The sequence below is a fragment of the Phyllobates terribilis genome, unplaced genomic scaffold, assembly GCF_046119375.1.
Source record: "Phyllobates terribilis strain yellow unplaced genomic scaffold, ASM4611937v1 Scaffold_5__5_contigs__length_657084704, whole genome shotgun sequence".
Classification (NCBI taxonomy): domain Eukaryota; kingdom Metazoa; phylum Chordata; class Amphibia; order Anura; family Dendrobatidae; genus Phyllobates; species Phyllobates terribilis.
The window spans coordinates 230893178-230914135 of record NW_027362765.1 but is presented as its reverse complement, the minus strand read 5'-3'; the positions used below and the strand labels follow the sequence as shown (position 1 = coordinate 230914135).

At 42.0% G+C, this 20958-nt stretch overlaps 1 protein-coding gene across 3 annotated transcripts in view; it reads right to left on the bottom strand.

Annotated features, from left to right (window-relative positions):
• LOC141271075 (membrane-spanning 4-domains subfamily A member 4A-like) overlaps positions 1–20546 on the bottom strand; it is a 180270-nt gene extending 159724 nt beyond the window's left edge. Inside the window, exon 1 of one of the 3 annotated variants that reach the window (XM_073681179.1) lies at positions 20412–20546. Coding sequence is in view for 2 of the 3 variants with exons in the window: in XM_073681177.1 (XP_073537278.1) it covers positions 20342–20366 (25 nt within the window). In the remaining variant the exon portion in view is untranslated. Of the gene's footprint in view, positions 1–20341 lie in introns of all 3 variants that reach the window. The other 2 variants (XM_073681178.1, XM_073681177.1) reach the window with 2 other exon arrangements.
• Positions 20547–20958: the final 412 nt, after the last annotated feature.

The following is a 20958-nucleotide window of genomic DNA, read 5'->3' as shown; positions in this document are numbered from 1 at the left end:
TCTCTTTTTTTATTGTTTTTGTTGCCGTATGAACTATATTTGTCCATGACACCACTTTAGGCTGCATATAACATATTATCTAACATTTATTAACTCTTTATAAGAAAGATAAAAAACAGCAATTCTGCAGTTGTTTTTGCCATTTTAACTGTTATACTTGTAATGTGCTGTACAAATAAAGTATTAACTATTCAGTGCACAATTAAGGCGCAAAAAAAACTGAAAGGGAGAAGACACAGATTAGATATTAGAAACAACTTTTTGACAGTGAGGGTGATCAATGAGTGGAACAGGCTGCCACGAGAGGTGGTGAGTTCTCCTTCAATGGACGTCTTAAAACAAGCTGGACAGACATCTGGGGGGTGGACCAGATGACCCAGGAGGTCCCTTCTAACTCTAACATTCTATGAATCTATAAATAAATATTTATTGCTGCTAATGTCCTTGTGCATAGCAGAAAATATGATTCTTAACTTAGGCCTAGCGGCCAGTGTGAAAATGGCAAGATTTTTTTTTAATATAGTCATATGAAAAATAATAAAAAATATAAATAAATAAATGTAACATAAAAAAAGTATTTAAACAAAAGTAATTTTCTCATAACACATTGCCCTCAACACCTTGATGAATTTGAACACCAAGTACTGTACTTCAAGTACAGGTGCATCTCACTAGATTAAGATATCATCAAAAAGTTATTTTATTTCAGTTCTTCAATACAAAAAGTGAAATTCATATATTATATAGAGTTATTACAGAGTGATCTATTTCAAGTGTTTATTTCTGTTAATGTTGATGATTATGGCTTACAGCCAATGAAAACACAAAAGTCATCATCTCAGTAAATTAGAATACTTTATAACAATAGCTTAAAAAATGTTTTTAAAATCCGAAATGTTAGCCTACTGAAATGTATGTTCAGTAAATGCACTCAATACTTGGTCGGGCTCCTTTTTGCATCAATTACTGCACCAATGCGGCGTGGCATGGAGGCGATCAGCCTGTGGCACTGCTGAGGTGTTATGGAAGCCCAGGTTGCTTTGATAGCAGCCTTCAGCTCATCTGCATTGTTGGGTCTGGTGTCTCTCATCTTCCTCTTGACAATACACCATAGATTCTCTATGGGGTTAAGGTCAGGCGAGTTTGCTGGCCAATCAAGCACAGTGATATTGTTGTTTTTAAACCAGGTATTGGTACTTTTGGCAGTGTGGACAGGTGACAAGTCCTGCAGGAGAATGAAATTTCCATCTCCAAAAAGCTTGTCGGCAGAGGGAAGCATGAAGTGCTCTAAAATTTCCTGGTAGATGGCTGCGTCGACTTTGGTCTTGATAAAACACAGTGGACCGACACCAGCAGATGACATGGCTCCCCAAGCCATCACTGATTGTGGAAACTTCACACTAGACTAGGCAGCTTGTATTGTGTGCCTCTGCACTCTTCCTCCAGACTTTGGGACCTTGATTTTCAAATGAAATTTGGAACTCTGGGACCTTGTGGAGTGTGTCAATGACTGACTGGACATCTGTCAAGTCAGCAGTCTTCCCCATGATTGTGGAGCCTACTGAAACAGACTAAGGGACCTTTTTAAATGCTTAGGAAGCCTTTGCAGGTGTTTTTTTAATTACTTTGATTTACTTCGATAATGACTTTTGTGTTTTCCTTGGCTGTAAGCCATAATCATCAACATTAACAGAAATAAACACTTGAAATAGATCACTCTGTTTGTAATGACTCTAGATAATATATGAGTTTCACTTTTTGTATTGAAGAGCTGAAATAAATTAACTTTTTTATGATATTCTAATTTAGTGAGATGCACGTGCAGTTGCTGCACCTTCTTATGCTATTACTCCAAGGTACAGTCCATAAGTAGATGAAACAATAAAGCATTTGAAACTATAAAATTTTACTTTTATTGTAATGCTCTAAAACCATAGTACACGCAGAATAGTAGGTCCCTGTGCCAAGGGGATAATGTGGCCTCTTTGTCCATAAAAACACTAGGTGTAAGGTTTACTGCAAATAGCAACTAAACTGCTATGATTGGAAAAAACTCTGATCACTTCACTGCACAAAAGGAAGTTGCCATTTATCTGTGATCTCTAAACTCGAGTTTCTTGTAACAATAAATAGAACTTTCAATAAAAGTTTCCTTATGAGAGAACAAAGGTAAAAAAAAACTATTGTAAAAAATCAAACACGATAATATAAAGTTCAAATATCTAGTATGCCAAACTCTAAGCATACCAAACATGCAACATGTAATATATATTTACATGCATACATATTCTATAAATATATTTTAGGTCATCATAAATGAAAAATGTAATAAAAAAAAACAATGCAGAATTTTTTTTGTGTTCTTACTAAAATTAAGTAAAAAGAATGGACATGCTGCAGATTTAAACACAATGACAAAAATGTCAGGAAAATTCCTGATCATGTGCACAGCACATCTTGCTTGTCATTGCATTAGTTGGCACACGGATTACCTAGTGTTTTCGGTGCTTTTCCGCACGGAAAAAAACAGCGAAAACGCATCAATAGCCTTAACCTGCAACATTTCCTTAACGTATTGAGCATGGTGAGAATATTAAAAATCTGCAGAATGCTTATATTGCTATGCAAATGGTTTTCTCTACTAAGTGTCGATATAGTTTTGAAAATCTTATCTATGTTTATAGTACTGAACATTATCACAGCATTTACAGTGTAAATCCCTATTCATGTACAGTGGTTTTCAAAAGTATTCAGACCCCTTGGCTTTTTAGCTATTTTTTTACATTACAACCTGTGTTTAAATATTTTTGTAATGAGATTTGTGTGATGCATCAAAACTAAATAGACTAAATTGGTGAAACACAGTGACCAAAATATAGGCGTAAATAAATTTATGGGATCAAATAAGTAAAAATTGGCATGTGCATATACATTCACCCCTTTTGCGATGAAGCCCCTAAACATCTCTGGTGCAAACAGTTACCTTCATAAATCACATGCTTAATGAAAGGAAGTCCACCTGTATGTAAGTGTCACATGGTCTGTCAGTATATACACATCTTTTTGAAGTCCACCTGTATGTAAGTGTCACATGGTCTGTCAGTATATACACATCTTTTTGAAGTCCACCTGTATGTAAGTGTCACATGGTCTGTCAGTATATACACATCTTTTTGGAAAGGCCACCGAGGTTGCAACACCATTAAGCAAGATGCACCACTGACCATGCAACACAATGAAGACCTAGGAAATCTCCAAACAAGTCAGAGACAAAGTTGTTGTGAAGTACAAGTCAGGGTTGGGTTATTAACAAATATCCCAATCTCTGATGATCCCCCAAGCACCATCAAATCCATTGTCATCCAATGTAATGAACAAGCTCCACATCAAACCTGCCAAGAGAGGGCCAGCCACCAAAACTCTCAGCACAGGCAAGGAGGGCATTAATCAGAGAAGCAGCACAGAAACCAAAGGTAATCCTGACGGAGCTGCAGAGTTCCCAAGCGGATACTGGAGTATCTGTCCATACGACCACAATAAGCCATACACTCCATAGAGGTGGCCTTTATGGAAGTGTGAGCAGAAAAAAGCCTTTACTTACAAACAAAAATTGTAAGGCTCATTTTGAGTTTTCCAAAAGACATGTAGGAGACTCCCCAAATGTATAGAGGAAGGTGATGTGGTCAGATTAGACCAAAATTTAGCTTTTAAGCTACCAAGGTAAACACTATATCTGGCGCTAAACCAATACAGCTCATCACCGCAAGAACATCATCCCCACAGTGAAACATGGTGGTGGCAGCATCATGCTGTGCGGATATTTTTCGGAAGCAGGGACAGGGAAAATGGTCCGAGTCGAGGGGAAGATGGTGCGAAATACAGGGATATTCTTGAGCAAAACCTATTTCAGTCTGTCAGCAGGGCACAACCCATAATTACTCAGTAAGTAATAGCTTGTTACATTCACTCATACTTTTCTGCTATTGCTCGCCAAGTATGTACTTGTATCATCATATGTATCATATAATGTATTGACCTATTGACGGCTATATGCTGAAAGGTGGCATTCTTTGTATTAGTAATTAACTAGCAAAGACTGTCAGAGCAGACTTATTCTTTTAAACTGGGCTCCAATCTGTATATATACACATTAAAGAATAGGTATTGCATCATATTGGGAGTAATTTATTTTTGAGCTATAGGATTATCATAGCATTTATATTTACAATATTTTTCGGACCATAAGATGCACTTTTTTCCCCCCAAATTTGGGAGGAAAATGGGGGGTGCGTTTTATGGTTCGAGCGTTACTTTACCGGATAGTTTTGGTGATGGTGGAGCGGGATCGCAGGGCCCTCTGTTCCCTCCCTCCCTCTTGAACCCAGTGGTGCCAACAGCAGAAGAAAAGGTGAGATGCTGCGGCTGTCGGCAGCAAGGCAGAGCGGCATGCGCGACTTTCTGGTGGCCATGGCCATCTTTCTGAAGCCGTGATCTACAGGAAAATGTCTGCCCGAGCCAGATTCATTTTAATTCATAATATATATATATCAATACAAAACATCAATACAAAAATTTATAAATTTAGGGGAAAGAAATACATATTGCGAAACAAGACCCCTACTGAGGATGAACCATACATCCTCTGTGCGTATGGTGGACATGCTGCATGGTAAAAGGAGGTCCTCAAATAATCAAGTAACTATTTTTGATGGGACTTCCCTCTGTAGAATATCCACCATATTGCAGTTATTTTGCACTATGCACTTTCCATATCCCATATCCCATAGCACTTTGCAGTGAGGCTGATCATTATAGTGTTATCTCAAGAGGTCTATTTTCCTTCTATAGAGCATATTTTACATCTCAGCAACAATGTAGATGTTTATATTGCATTAAGCACTTTCTTCAATGGCAAAATTATTTATGATCTGTTTTGCAGAAAAGCTGATTATTTGGATGCATTTAAGTGCAAACGTAGCGATTTTGATGCATTTTCGCGGAGGTTTTTCTGTGCGGAAATGCGTCAAAAATGCTTGGTAATCGGTCTGCCAGCTAATGCTATGGCAATCCTAATGTGCTGTGCACATGATGCGGAAATTTCCGCTCAGACTTGTCATTGTGTTTAAAAATGCAGCATGTCCTTTCTATGTAGCGTTTCTGCAGCGTTTCCCGCCCATTGAATTTAATTGAACCACAGCAAATCTGCGGGTATAATATTTATACCTGCGAATTTGCTGCGGTTCAATTAATTCAATTCTATGTGCAGAAACGCACATAGCGTGGTACCCGGGTCGGCTGGGGAAGACTACTTCTCTCATCATCCGACCACCGCTCCCGCTGATAACAGCGAGAGCGGCACGGCTGAGGGGAGTAGTAGTGTCCTCAACCGAGCTGAGGCTGCGCACTGTGTAAAAAAAAAAAAAGTATGAAAAAACACCTATCCTCACCTGTCCGGCGCCCTCCGGTGTCCTCCTAGTCCTCACGATGTCCCCGGCGATGCGCTCAGCCCCGTGGCCGACAGGTACACTGCTCGGGCAGGGCAATGTACACTGACAGGAGTGATTTTACACTCCTGTCAGTGTACATTGTTGTCTTCTACAGCAGTGACATCAGTGATTGCTGATGTCACTGCTGCAGAAGTGACCCTGATCGCCGAGGGACAATCTGGATTATGTTGTGACGGCGGACAGGTGAGGGATATGGTTGTTTTTTATTTTTATTTTTTTTACAGAAGATTGAGAGATTCGGGAACTGGGCGTGCAATTAAAAAATGATTAAAACTGTGTGTCATTTTATTTCAATAAAATACTTTTTTCTGGCCGTGTCTTTTATTGAAAAAGCAGCGAAAACTTTAGTACGCGGTTAGTAATGGGGGCGTCCTATAGACGCCGCTCCATCACTAACCTGGGCTTTATGTCAGCCGCCAATACAAGGCTGACATGAACCCCAACCCCATTATCCCACTCGCCACTGCTACAGGGTAGTGGGAAGAGCAGAGGCTAAGTGCCAGATTTGGCACATCTTATTTATGTGTCAGTTCTGGGACTCTGGAGGGGTGATATTATTAGCTGCGGAGGGGACCAAGATCCATGTCCCCTTCCCTGGCTATTAATATCAACCCGCAACTGTCTGTTTAGCCTTTTCTGGTTAGATTTTATAGGGGGACCCTAAGTAAATTTTTTCTGGGGTCCCCCTGTAATCTAGCTAGTAAAGGCTAAGCAAACAGCTGTGGGCTGTTATTAATAGCCAGGGAACATTTTGGCTAATGGCCCCTTCCCCCGCTACTAATGTCAGCTCCCAGTGGTCGGCTTTCCCTCTGCTCGTTATGAAAATGACGCAGGAGCCCACACCATTTTTTTTTACATTTTAGGCTATGTGCCTATGATTCAGACTTAGCAGCACTTTGGACGCATATTTTTGCTGCGTCCAAATCGTTGCATTGTATTGAACACAGGTAAATCCGCATGTGTTCACTGAACCATGCGTATTTACCACATTCAATACATTCTAGTGGTCAAATTTCTGTTATGGAGACTAGTGACTCTGCAAGAGAATTTGACATGCGGTCCTGAAAGATGCGCTGCATGTCAGTGTCCGCGGGTGATTCGCAGCCTCTGATGCACGCATAGTGGACATGGGATTTCTAGAGATCCCATCCTCTGTGCAGTAACATCTGGACGCTGCGGGTTTCATGCTGTATAAACACGCAGCGTCAATCCGGCAGCGGCTCCTAAACGTGGCCATGTACCCAAACTCACCCGCAGAATGTCAATTTCTGTAGCGGACATGCTAGTCACCGCTGCAGATTTTAACCAATTGAAATGTCAATATATGCGGTGGATCCACATGTACCGACAGCAAAAGTGCAGCATTAGAACACTGCGTTTTGGACACAGCAAAAATATGCTGCGTCCAAAGCGCTGCTTGTTGCTGTTCATGGGGATGTAGCGGCTGACGAAACAGCTGTGAGCTATTAATAATAGCCAGGGAACATGTTTGACTAATGTCACCTTCCCAGGCTAAAAATAGCAGCTCTCAACTGCCATAGAAAAGACATGAATGGGAATGCTAATGAAGATTGTATATATGGGCTTAACTGACACCTAGCTCTTTTGTTTAGTGATGACAAGGTGTCAATCAGACCCTCTCATTACCAAACCTAATTAAACTAAAGTAAAGAGTTAAATAAACACACAGACACAGAGCAAACACTTTATTTGAAATACAGCAGACACATTCTTAAATTAACCAATATACTCACCCCAGTTATCATGGTAATCCAAGGGTTAAAGCAATGTCCCACGTTCCTTTTCAAAAAAGCATTCATTGATGTACAAAAATGCTTCAAAAAATGCATCAAAAGCATGTCAGAGACCTTTGACAGATTATCCTTCTCTGATAAGCTCCCATCCCAAATCTAATCTCTCCTTTGCTCTGATTTTCACCTATCTGTTCATTCATACTGGTTGTACAATTCATGGAGGATTAACCACCCTAAAAAAAGGTCCTATACTTTTTTCTCTCATCTCTTTGGGAATACATTGACTCTCCATCTACTGTAAAGTGCAAAAAATAAAAGCAAACCAATTTCTTGTTTGACCATGCTTCTGTAGTTCTATGAAGTCAATTCATCAGGCTATAAGGTCAATACCTCTAAAACCGAGGTGATGCCTCTAAATATTTCCCCATTTGCAATGGATCTACTCTGTTCTAACTTTCATTAACTTTGGAACTCTACTTCAGTTACTTTGGAGTGAAACTTACTTCTACATATTCCTTGCTCTACTGTTATTTTTCTTCGGCTATTTAGGAAATTGCTTCTGTAAGATTGAAAACCTCTCCAGATATCAGTATTTGGCTACGGCCCCACTATCAGTATTTGATCAGTATTCGGTCAGTATTTTTTCTCAGGAATTGGAGCCAAAACCAGGTGAGGAACAGTCAGAGAAAAGGTATAATAGAAACAAGTCACCAATTCTGCATTTATCACCCACTCCTGGTTTTGGCTCCCACTCCTGAGAAAAAATACTGACCGAATACTGACCAAATACTGATAGTGGGGCTATGGCCTTGGGATGTATCTCTCCTGTCAAGGTGAACCTCCTACTACAATTGCTATGCCAATTTGAACTAAGTCAAAACTAAAATCTTTTCAGATGCTAATACTTACATTTATATGGGCTTTAAAAAAACTCAGGATCCTGATGATTTCAAACAAACACCAAGGAGACATGATTGTCCTTGATTTGATTATATATTATTAGGCCGTCTATTTGCAACTTATTTCCGAAAGGACTTTGTACCAAGCTTAAAACAAGTGAATGGATTTAGAGTGGAAGGTGGCCGGCCCTATTTTTCTAATGCCTTACTTTATTAGCAAGTTTCCCTAATGCTTCCCTCTACCACCCCTTGTAGATCCAGTCGAATTCACAAACCACATATGGACAGTATGCTTTAAACATTTCAAGATAGGAAATTAGGGGAGAATTATCCAATACTTTCTCCTTAATGCCTCATTTCCTCATAGTCTAACTTCCCCTCTGGTGCAGACTTGGTCTTCATTAGGTCTCTTCTATGTGGTGGGTGTGGTGGATCCCCACTATCATGAATTGCAGACAATTTGCACATGTATTACCTAAATTGGAACAATTTCACAATCTTCAATTTAAACATTTTGTAGGTAGATAAACAAAAAAGCAGCCTCACCGTGTCCTATTTATATGACTCAGTCCGTCTTACAATGTTGGAGGTCTCCAACCAGTAGCCGTGACTTACGGCTTCATATAAGAAATTAATTTTGGAGAGTCCCAAAAATAATTAAAATCCTCAATTTATTACAAAATAATTTAAAAGATCATACAGGTTGGGAATACATCTCAACGCGTTTCTGGCAAAAAGCCCTTATTCACTGAGATACAAATTCCTTATGATACATGGTATAAAAACAAATGGTAACCAACCGTTGATCGATAAACACGTGTTAACAATCAATCACATTAGAGAATAATTAGCATAATCACAAGGCTAAATCACAAGGAAAACCACAGGGAGAGAAAAAAAAAATACACAAAAAAACAAACAAACTAAAAACACCTGCATTCAAATCCCTAAAATGTAATATAGGTAAAGAGTATCATTCCTATGGTTCATGCCGTTGGGGTATTTTGTATCAAGTTTATGATCCAAAATAATTCTCTTAGGAGGAGTTTTTTCCTCCAATCCCCTCCTCTAATAGGAATATCCAATTTTCTAGCCCATAGAATGAAAAATTGTTTAATTCCCCTTTATGTCTCTCTACAAAATGCTTAATGCTCCTGAATAGGATGCCTTTTAGAAATGACATTGAACTATATGTTAGATATTTAGACGATGTTTTACTAATATGGGTAGGAGAAGTGGAAAAAATCCCATATTTTATATCCTATATCAATGCTAATAATGTAAATTTAAAATTTACTTATACTGAACTGCAGGATAAAATCAGCTTTTTGGATTTGTATCTCATGGGGGATGTAAAACAACAAAAGGTTAGATATCGCAACTATAGAAAACCTATTAGTGGGAACACTACACTTAGAGCAGACAGCTGCCACCCCGCCCATACTGTGAATTCAATCCCCTATGGTGAATTAAATAGAATTTATAGAAATAGCTCTGATATCACACTATTCAATGAACAAGCAAAGGCAGCAACATCTAGATTAATGAAAGGGGATATAAGAAAAAACATATTGATTCAGCATTAAAAAAAGTTATTGTAAGAAATACTCATTTAAACAACAGTGACGATGGTATTAATAACAACTAGTGATGGGCGAGCACTAAAATGCTTGGGTACTCGTTGCTCGGGTCGAGCAAATTGGAATACTCGAGTGCTCGACCTGAGCAACGAGCCCAATGTAAGCCTATGGGAAACTCGAGCATTTTTCAGGCGGCTCCCCCCGGCGGTCTGCAGAGGACCTAAAAATTGCCCAAATCGATGGGAACAGTGCTCAAATGACATGGGAACAGCATGGGAAGACACCTTGAAGCATTTCGGATGCCCAGGTCACTGCTGTCAACAACGTTGTCAGAGGTATTACACCACTTTTACGGACTCACAATAAAACATACCAAACCGAAGCCAAAATGGATTTTCCTGGGAAATATGTTAAGGAACATCCTTTCCATGACATGTACAATGTATATAAAGCAAAATAAATAACCAAAAACAAAAATACTCCTCCACACGTTGGGCTATGTTCACACGTAGCGTTTTTGATGCGTTTTTGCACTTTTGTATTGCTATCAACAAAGACAAATGCATTCACTGGGAAATGTCATTTTAACATTTTACAACCTTATCTGGCCATGTGGTGTGTGACACATCATCAGACACATGCATACAGTGCTGAAAAGACATGGGAACAGCATGGGGAAGATCTCTGGAAGCATTTCTGACTCCCAGGTCACTGCCTAAAAGTGTGCCCATCATAAGTGATCCTTGGCGCATGCGAAGATGCCTCCCGCCATGCACCTGTCGTTGCAGACTTGCAACAATCACAGTCCACGTCCTTGTCCCAGTGCAGCGTTCAGTTGTCTCTATTCCATTCCTTGGAATGCAAGCGCAAGTATGTAGCCAGTCACCCACTCACCCACAGGCTGCAATACTATACTGCCAAATTTTTGACAGCTGCATTGCACTTGAAATGTGGCCTTTTAGGCTCGTAGAGGTGGATGCTTTTCATAACCTCATGCCGGTGCAGCCGGGTGTCCATACTTGGTCCCCAGCCGCCACTGTTTCTCCCGGTGTCGCCTTCGCCTTCCACAAGCACGGGTCCCACAACATTACCCGTGCCCTCCCCTGTGCACTTACTGGGAAGGACCGCCTAACAACAAACACGTGGACAGGTGAATGTGGCCAGGGACGGTACATAGCCAGTCCACAACTGTTTTTGCTGACAGTTGTATTTAGCTCGGTGAAAGGACTGGCATAGAGGGAGACCCTATCTACCCTGCGTGTCATTTCTCCTAGGAAGTCCTCTAATGCAGCTTGTTGCAGAAGCAATGGCAGCCCATCCAACATCAACTCGCCCTTGTCGGTGGTGCTTTTACACACACACATCTTTCTTTGCGCATTTAATCTCTTGAATACAGAGTTGGACAATGGCCTGATCTGTAATGCAGTTTAAGAAATAACATGTATAAGCATGGCCGATCCACATTAAAAAAGCAGCCATAGAATGTCCGGGAACCTTCCCCCACACTTTTCTTAGCCAGGGCTGCTTCTCGGCAGGGTTGGACAGGCCCACCAGAGAACCGGAGACTCCTCCGGTGGGTCCTGGCTTCTCCTTCAGGAGAGTTCATAGTGCCGAGGTGAGGCCATGATGATGATAGAGGCCACCATCTGCTTTGTTTTCTGTTACTTGGAATGCAAGTGCAAGTATGCAGCCAGCCACCCACCCACCTACAGGCCACAACACTAAACTGCGAGATTTCTGGGCAGCTGCTTGCACTTGAAATATGGCCTTTTAAGCTCGTGGAGGCGGAAGCTTTTCACAACCTCATGCCGGCGGCGGCCGGGTGTCCATAGACGGTCCCCAGCCGCCACTGTTTCTCCCGGTGTCGCCTCCGCCTTCCACAAGCACGGGTCCCACAACATTACCTGTGCCCTCCCCAGTGCACTTACTAGGAAGGACCACCTAACCACAAACACGTGGACAGGTGAATGTGGCCAGGGACGGTACGGAGCCAGTCCAAAACTTTTTTTGCTGAGAGTTGTATTTAGCTCGGTGAAAGGACTGGCATAGAGGGAAACCGTATCTACCCTGCGTGTCATTTCTCCTAGGAAGTCCTCTAATGCACCTTGTTGGAGAAGCAATGGCAGCCCGTCCAACAGCAACTCGCTGTTGTCGGTAGTGCTTTGACACACACACATCTTTCTTTGCGCATTTAATTTCTTGCATATAGAGTTGTACAATGGCCTTTAATGCGATTTAAGAAATAACATGCATAAGCATGGCCTATCCACATTAAAAAAGCAGCCATAGAGTGTCCGGGAACCTTCCGCCACACTTTTCTAAGCCAGGGCTGCTTCTCGGCAGGGTTGGACGGGCCCACCAGAGAACCGGAGACTCCTCCAGTGGGCCCTGGCTTCTCCTTCAGGAGAGTTCATAGTGCCGAGGTGAGGCCATGATGATAGATAGGTGAATGTGGCGAGGGACGGTACGGAGTCCACTTTTTGCTGAGAGTTGTATTTAGCTCGGAGAAAGGACTGACATATAGGTAAACCGTATCTACTCCGGCTGTCATTTCTCCGTCACCAGGTTCCGCCCATTGTCACACACGACCATGTCTGGCTGTATGTTCAGCAGTGAGAGCCACAGATCAGGCTGCTGTGTTACAGCTTTCAACAACTCGGCAGCGCTGGGTGGTTTGTCAATTAAGCATTAAGCATGTTATCTTCAGCACAGCCTGTTGCCGCTTGGCCAAGGCAGTGCTGCAGTGCTGTCAGCTTGTGACTGATGTGGTCATTTCGGAGATGGAGGAGGAGGTGCATGAGCTGAATAATGTGATTACATTGAGGTTAAAGTGGTGACGCTGTTTTTTATACTATAGAAAGATCCTATTGTTTTGTTTTTTTAACGTTATTTTTTAAGACAAATGCATTCACCGGGAAATGTCATTTTAACATTTTACAACCTTATCTGGCAATGTGGTGTGTGACACATCATCAGACACATCCTGTTTTATTTATGATGGAGGGACTCTGAAAATCATAAAGCCTATTTTTATAGGGACATCAGACGGCCCTTACTATTCTTAAAAGGCCAGCAGTCGGCCCTCGCTATTGTTAGAGAGCCATCAGCCGGCTATGCTTTGTTGTTCCCATTATTAACAAGTGGGTCTCCTATACTGTTATTGTGTATCCAGTGACTGCAAGGGCTGCCAAAAATTTGGACGCAACCCAATACCCCTTTGAAGAGACATAGAGGAGGGTCTCAGTAAAAAAAATGTTCCCATTATAAAGGAGCGGGTCTCCTATAGTGGTAATGCCCATGCTGTGACTGCAAGGGCTGCCAAAATTTGGGAAAAACCCCACTAAGAATTTAAAGACACAAAGAGCAGGGCCACAGTAACGCCAAATTCCCATAAGAAAGGAGAGAGTCTGCTATACAGTTATAGGGTATGCAGTGAGTCCAACGGATGACCAATTTTAGGAAAAACCCCACTAAGAATTTAAAGACACACAGAGCAGGGACAGAGTAATGAGTACGACATGTTCCTCCTCCTCTCTGTCCTCTGGCCAGCCACGCTGAACAGACGGTATGACAGCTGTGCAGGTAGTACCATCTATAGTGAATGAAACTAGCTCCTGTCCTTCCTCCTCCTCCTCTTCCTCATTATCACCCAATCCATGTAGGGATGAGATGAGGCTTGGCTGTGTGTAATCACCCTGTATGGTTCCTTGCTCCATCTCATCGTGCTCTGCCTGCAATGCATCCTCTTTGATTGTGAGCAGAGAGCGTTTCAGAAGACAGAGAAGCGGGATGGTGATGCTAATTATGGCGTCATCGCCGCTCACCATCTTGGTGGAGTCCTCAAAGTTTTGGAGGATGGTACATATGTCTGACATCCATGTCCACTCCTGAGGTCTTATGTGTGGAGTCTGAACTGAATATCGACGGCCTTGTTGATGCTGGTACTCAACAACTGCTCACAAATCCTTCCCAACATCTGCAGTGTAGAGTTCCAACGCGTGGGGACATCACACACCAGTCTGTGAGCCGGAAGCTGTAAACGCTGCTGAAACACTGCAAGGGTGGCGGAAGCTGTAGCTGACTTTCTAAAATGGGCACACAGGCGGCATACTTTAACAAGCAGATCCGGCAGCTCCGGGTAGGATTTGAGAAACCGCTGAACCACGAGGTTAAGCACATGGGCCAGGCATGGTACGTGTGTGAGCTCGCCTCGCCTCAGAGCCGCCACCAGGTTCTGGCCATTGTCACACACGACCATGCCTAGCTGTAGGTTCAGCGGTGTGAGCCACAGATCTGCCTGCTCTTTCAGAGCTGTCCACAACTCTTCAGCATTGTGCGTTTTTTCACCTAAGCATATTAGCTTCAGCACAGCCTGTTACCGCTTGGCCGTGGCAGTGCTGCAGTGCTTCTAGCTTGTGACAGATGTGGTCATTTCAGAGATGGAGGCTGAAGAGGAGGAGGAGGCTGAGGAGGATGAGGTGCAGGAGCTGTAGACTGTGGGGGCAACCCTGATTGACCTAGGGCCCGCAATCCTTGGCGTCGTGAGGACGTGTTCCGTCCCAAGGTCTGACTGGGTCCTGGCTTCCACTATGTTAACCCAGTGTGCTGTCAGCGAGATGTACCGTCCCTGCCCTCAAGCACTTTTCCACGTGTCCGTGGTTAGGTGGACTTTACAGGTAACTGTGTTGTTGAGGGCACGGCTAATGGTTTGGGACACTTGCTTGTGTACTGCGGGGACGGCACTCTGGGAGAAATAGTGGCGGCTGCGGACCGAATACTGAGGGACGGCCGCCGCCATCAGGTTGCGGAATGCTTCCGTCTCCACAAGCATAAAAGTCAACATTTCGAGCGTAAGCAGTCGTGAAATGTGAGAATTTAGTAGTGTGGCCTGTGGGGCGTTGGCTGCATATTTGCGCTTGCGTTCCAAGGACCGGGTTATGGACAACTGAACACTGCGCTGGGACAAGGACATGGACGTGCTTCCTGATGCTGCTACTTGAGAGTGTGCAACGACAGGTGCAGGGCAGGAGGCATCTTCGCATGCACCATGGACAGGGGATTGGCTTGCATGCACAACAGTGGAAGAAGCAATGGTGCCACCCGCAGACACTGTTCCTGGACCCTGGGGTTCGGCCCACAAAGTCAGGCGCTTTGCTGCCATGTGCCTGATCATGCTGGTGGTGGTCAGGCTGGTCGTTTTGCCACCCCTGCTGATGCTGGCCTGGCAGGTGGTGCAAATGGCCTTTTTGGGGTTATCGGCAGAGTCTTTAAAAAACAACCAGACTCGGGAAGACCTAACAGTTGTACTGACAACTTCCTTCATGTTGGTGTTACGGGGAACGGTTGCCTGCCTTCTGTCTGCGGCCACCGCACTGCTTCTTCCTGCCTGTTGGGGTGCTCTGCCTCCCTCCCCCTGTGTGCTGCTGTCCTCACTCTGCATGTCCTCCTGCCAGGTTGGGCAGTTACTATATCATCCACCACGTCGTCTTCCACTTCCACACCCTGGTCCTCCTCCTGACTTTCTGGTAATTGTGTCTCATCATCGTCCACCTCTTGTGACACTTTCCCACCGTCGCCTTCGTGTGACCGTGGCTGCTCAAATATTTGGGCATTGCTACATGCGATCTCCTCTTGCTCCGCTTCAAGTGGACCCGGTGAGAGGCCCAAATCTATAAATGGAAAAGTGAACAGCTCTTCAGAGTGTCCAAGTGTGGGATCAGTTGTCTCTGGGTACTCGGCATGGTGGGAGGAAGGAGGATCAGGGTGAGGAATATGCGGTCCTGACTCACGGCTACTGAGACTTGACCGTGAGGAAGACAGGGTGGTGGTGGTGGTGGCTAAGTGACTGGAAGCATTACCCACTATCCAACCAACAACCTTTTGACACTGCTCTGGGTTCAATAGTGGTGTGCTGTGGTCCCCTAGAAATTGGGACAGGAAGGTCAGGCGAGAAGATATGGGTGTTTGTTGTGGTACAATTTCGGCTTGCCCACGGCCTTGTCCTCGGCGTCTGCATGCACCATTACCATCACGTCAAGTTCCTCGTCCCTTGCCCCCTGCCTTGCCCATTTTAAATGGAGGACAGTATCTTCCACGCTCACTACAAATGACTGAGTTTGGAGTGAACTTACATGTGATCCGTGTGACAGAGAAAACACAGTTTTAAATACCTGGCCTGTAGGTAAGTAGTTTGAACAGTAAACTGCTGTGAATTGCTTCAATGACACACTAAAGGAAATTTTTAATGGAGGCCAGAAATGGCAGTATTTTCTGACAATGTATATGTGATCCGTTTGACGGAGAAAACACGGTTTTAAATAGCTGGATTTCTAGCGCTGTAATATGGGAAGGACCTGGCTGTATTCTGCAGTGCCAACAAGCAAATGGCACAGAAAAATGGTGTTCTCTGGATTGCTTTTTAAGCAAATAATGAGGATTAAGATCCAAAGAAAAGTATTCCTGGCTCCTGAGACCTGGGCCTTTGTATAGAAATATATAACAGCAGCAGAAGGCAGTATTGAAATGGAGCCTCTTGTACTATATGCACTGCAGTCTGCTATATACACTGCCTGTCTATACACCCTGCCTGCCTGATATCTCTGCAGATGGATTAGTCCTCAGAAAGACTGTTTGTTAAGATGAATATGTGTAATGTATGGTTTTTCTCCCTACACTACCTAATACACAATCAAATCTCTCCCTGACGCTGTCTGATCCAGAGTGACTGTGACGAGCATGGCGGTGCCAGTTCTGATATAGACCTGATTACGCTGTGCGGCCAGCCAATCACTGTAATGCCCACAACCAACATGGCTACGGCATTACAGTGCATGGCAGGCAATCCCTGCATGTTCATTGGCTCTCTAATGAGCGCCAAACATGCAGGGAGGGGACCCGAGTTCCCGCCCGAGCAACCCGGAAATACTCGGCGAGCATCTCGAGCAGTGAGATGCTAGGGTGAGCACCGAGCAGTAGCGAGCATGCTTGCTCATGGCTAATAACAACCAGAAACCAATAAACAATAAAATTGAATAATATGGACAAAAAAAACATCTTCAGTACCCCATATAGTTGCCAATTTCAGGAAATAAAAAATATTATAAACAGATATGTCCCTGTATTATTCCAAGATCGGGACTTAAATAAAATCCTGAAAAATGTATTAGTATGTGTGCCGAGAAAAGGGAGATCAATAGGTGCTACTCTTTCCCCAATATATACATGCCACAAAAAAAGTGATAAAAGAACCTGGCTAAGTTGTAAAGGTTTTTTTAAATGTGCATGTTCCAAATGTACGATGTGCCAATATACATTGCAAACTCAAAACATTGATGCAGCCAATGATATTAAAAGCTTTATTGCCATACAAATTATGTTGTGTATTGCATATTTTGCAAAGAATGTAAAATAAAATACATTGGCTGCACAATATGTAAATTAAAGAAAAGGATGGCAGAACATGTTACCAACATCAAAAATAAAAACGCATTCTATTCAGGAGCATTAAGCATTTTGTAGAGAGACATAAGGGGGAATTAAACAATCTTTCATTCTATGGGATAGAAAAAGTGGATATTCCTATTAGAGGAGGGGATTGGAGGAAAAAACTCCTCCTAAGAGAATTATTTTGGATCATAAGCTTGATACAAAATACCCCAACGGCATGAACCATAGGAATGATACTCTTTACCTATATTACATTTTAGGGATTTGAATGCAGGTGTTTTTTTTTTTTCTGTGGGTTTTTATTTTTTTTTATTTTTCTCTCCTTCTGGTTTTCCTTGTGATTTAGCCTTGTGATTATGATAATTATTCTCAAATGTGATTGATTGTTAACACATGTGTTTATTGATCAACGGTTGGTTACCATTTGTTTTTATACCATGTATCATAAGGAATCTATATCTCAGTGAATAAGGGCTTTTTGCCAGAAACGCGTTGAGATGTATTCCCAACCTGTATGATATTTTAAATTATTTTGTAATAAATTGAGGATTTTAATTATTTTTGGGACTCACCAAAATTATTTTCTTATTTTGTAGGTAGCTATTCCTTCTATGTTTGAAAGGCTGTATAGAATGAGCACATCAACCAGGGGACTAATCTCAATTCTTTACCTGTTAACACCTATATTTCACATATGTATATGAATAAGAGAGAATCTGTTCTAGGGTTATTCATCTCTCCATAAATGTTGAACGTTATATGGACATCCATTTCCACAGCATGCAAAGAATGGCAATACAAGCTAATGATAAGTTGGTACCATACTCCTGAATTACTAAATAATGTTAATAGTTCCATCACCGTGCTGGAGATGCCAGGTAGCCACTGGGTCTATTTTTCCATATCTTTTGGACCTGCCCTAGAATCACGCCTTTTTGGAACAAGGTAAATGGGAAGTACTCAGCAGTGATATTCCCTTCCGCCCTCTCGAGTATTTACTGAAAAGTAAGGACTGTAGGTTAGAGGCCAGCGGAGCTGCTCCCGCACAATCTAATCACTGCCAAGACCTTTATAGCCTGTTTGTGGAAACAAACTGCTCCTCACTCCCACCTTGATCTTGTCACGCAACTGAAGGATATTAAATCCTTTGAATAACTTATTGCCTCTTTAGACAACAACCTGGAACTCTTTGAGATGATTTGGGATCTGTGAAAATGAAGGCTAGCCTTGCTTAGATTAATTCTAATAACTGTGACAGCTGCACTAGCATTCAATATCTCGGTTGTCCGTATCTTTCATGTCAAATGTTTAGTGTAAAATTATTGTTGTTTCTGTCTCTCAGTCCTTCTTAGTTTCACAATGAAAAACTATGGGCTTTTTCGATTATTGGGTACTTAATCAGTGATGTTTTCAGCCTATTGCGACTTTAGTTTCATTCGTGTCATTTTTGTGTTCCTTTGCAAAATAAATATACTCCAATAAAAATTAGTTGGGAGAAAAAAAATAATTGGGTGTTTTATAACAAAATATAATGTGCTTTGTCAATAACAGTGTTCAATAAATATATGCCATTGACCACAACATTTCCAGCATGAAATATAATATAATCTGTAGAAAATTAGAAACTCTGCAATACTCATCCTCTCCACCACTACGCCGGTCTTTGTTGATAGCTTGCAGCTGTGACACCATGGTTATAATGAACATGACCGCCAATTACAGGCATCAGCGTTGATGCCAACATAGATGGCAGCAATCATGTTCATGGAAGTTGCGATGTCCCGCTGCAGTCCATCAACAAAAATGGTAGTTTTCTGGAATGCACTACACCAGACAATCCGATTAATACCTAGCCCCCACATTTTTAAGCATGTTTTAAAAACACATCTTTTTAGCCTGGCATATCACCTCACTTCACAATTCTAACTCTTTCCTGTTTCCCTTTTCTAACTTTTCCTCAGAATCTGGTCCCTCTTATTCATCTGTCTCCAATTCCGCCATGCACCCAATATCACTTGATAGCCGTACTTAGATATTGGCTGATAATCGGAACATGCAGCTTATTTGAAATGCCCTATTTCAAATGATGGCTGGACCATATATGACAAGCACTTTCTACCTATTGTGTCCTCCCTATTTCCTTATAGATTGATGCTTGCGAGCAGGGCCCTCACTTCTCCTGTAATTGTTGAGTTATGTGTTATTCGGTAATGTCTTTATTGTCTGTACATGTCCCAGCTTAATTATAAAGTGCTGCGGAATATGTTGGCGCTATATAAATAAAATTAGTGCAATTCAATGCAGCATTGAACCTGGAGTGGGTAAGTATAGCTGTTTGTTATTTCCTACTGTACAGCTCAAACCCTAGGTACAAAGAAGAAACATAAAAATCTTGGACAACGCTTTTAAGGACAGTTGAGACATAAAAAGTTTAAATCAATTCAGAACCTAAAAATTATGTGGTAACTGTCTCAAACCCCAATATTCCATTTCCCTGTGTCCAACGCACAGGCTCCAGGAAGCTGGGATATGGGGAGCTATTTGGTTAGGTTCTCACACCGTGTGGGTTGCTTCAGCTGTAACTGTACTTGTCTGTGCTATGAAGGGAAGAGCGACCTCTTTTATTTAGCCAAGGAGACAAAAATAGACTTCATGAAAATCAGTATTTTGTCCCCATCACTTACAGCTCGACAATGTGAGAACTTCACCAAACAAGTCTCCAAATCTAGAATTTCTGGAGCCCATATCATATACAAACCAAAGAATATAGCAGCCCCTGTAAGTTTAAAAATGTGTGAAAACATTGAAGATGTGAAATTTGGACTGCATTGCTGCTGTTGTATAGAATATGCTTATAAAGTGAAGGTACTTCACACATTACCTAGTCAATTCATGACAACCCACGAGCCCCAACAAGGCGTAACTTTCTTTGATGGGACCCTAACCTAATATCATTCCTCTCCCAGGCTAAAAGCCTACAAATTTAAATGGCATGTAGGATCTAGCATTAACTAAAACCAGTCTGAGGCCTTTCATATTTCATAAATACAAGAACTAAAGTTGAAGATGTCTAAGTTGCAAAGTACTGTATCCATTAGATATCTACCTATAACCATGTTATAAGGCACTAGCAATACACATATAGATGTACTCACAAGTCTTCTTACCGTTTGTAATCATCAATCCTGAGATCTGGTTTACAACACCTGTACTGGAAACACTCACCTATTCTCTTGTTGTATCAACCTCACCAGATTAGTCAGTTCCTCTTATGATGGAAAATTCAGGGCGTAATGTTGCTCTGTTGATCTTAGAAAAATTGTTGTCGCCAATAAGGAACTGTTCAATTTTTTTTATATACACTGCCTTTATTGAAAATCTCTACCATGCACTGAGAAATATATGAGGCTATACATTGTATTTAACTAAGGCTCGAACATATAGTGCTCCAGCTTTGTAATAATGTTCTATATTCTTTTTATGAGAACAAAATACACACAATATAGAGATCAGCCATAAAAGGGGGACATGTGATAGGAAGAACGGTAAAGATCTGTTTCTTAGAAGGTGGCTGTTGCAGACATACCATGTAGACCTGAGGTATTTTCTGGTGCTTCCCCATGGAGAACTGATATTTTAAGTGCAGCTCCCAGGTAACATCTTTTTCTAAGCATCATATAACATTGTTCTTCATATTTTCAAAAGTTAATATTACCAGCACATTCTGCTTTTCTAAGCGCCCCATCTTATATTCTCTATACATACTGTACCT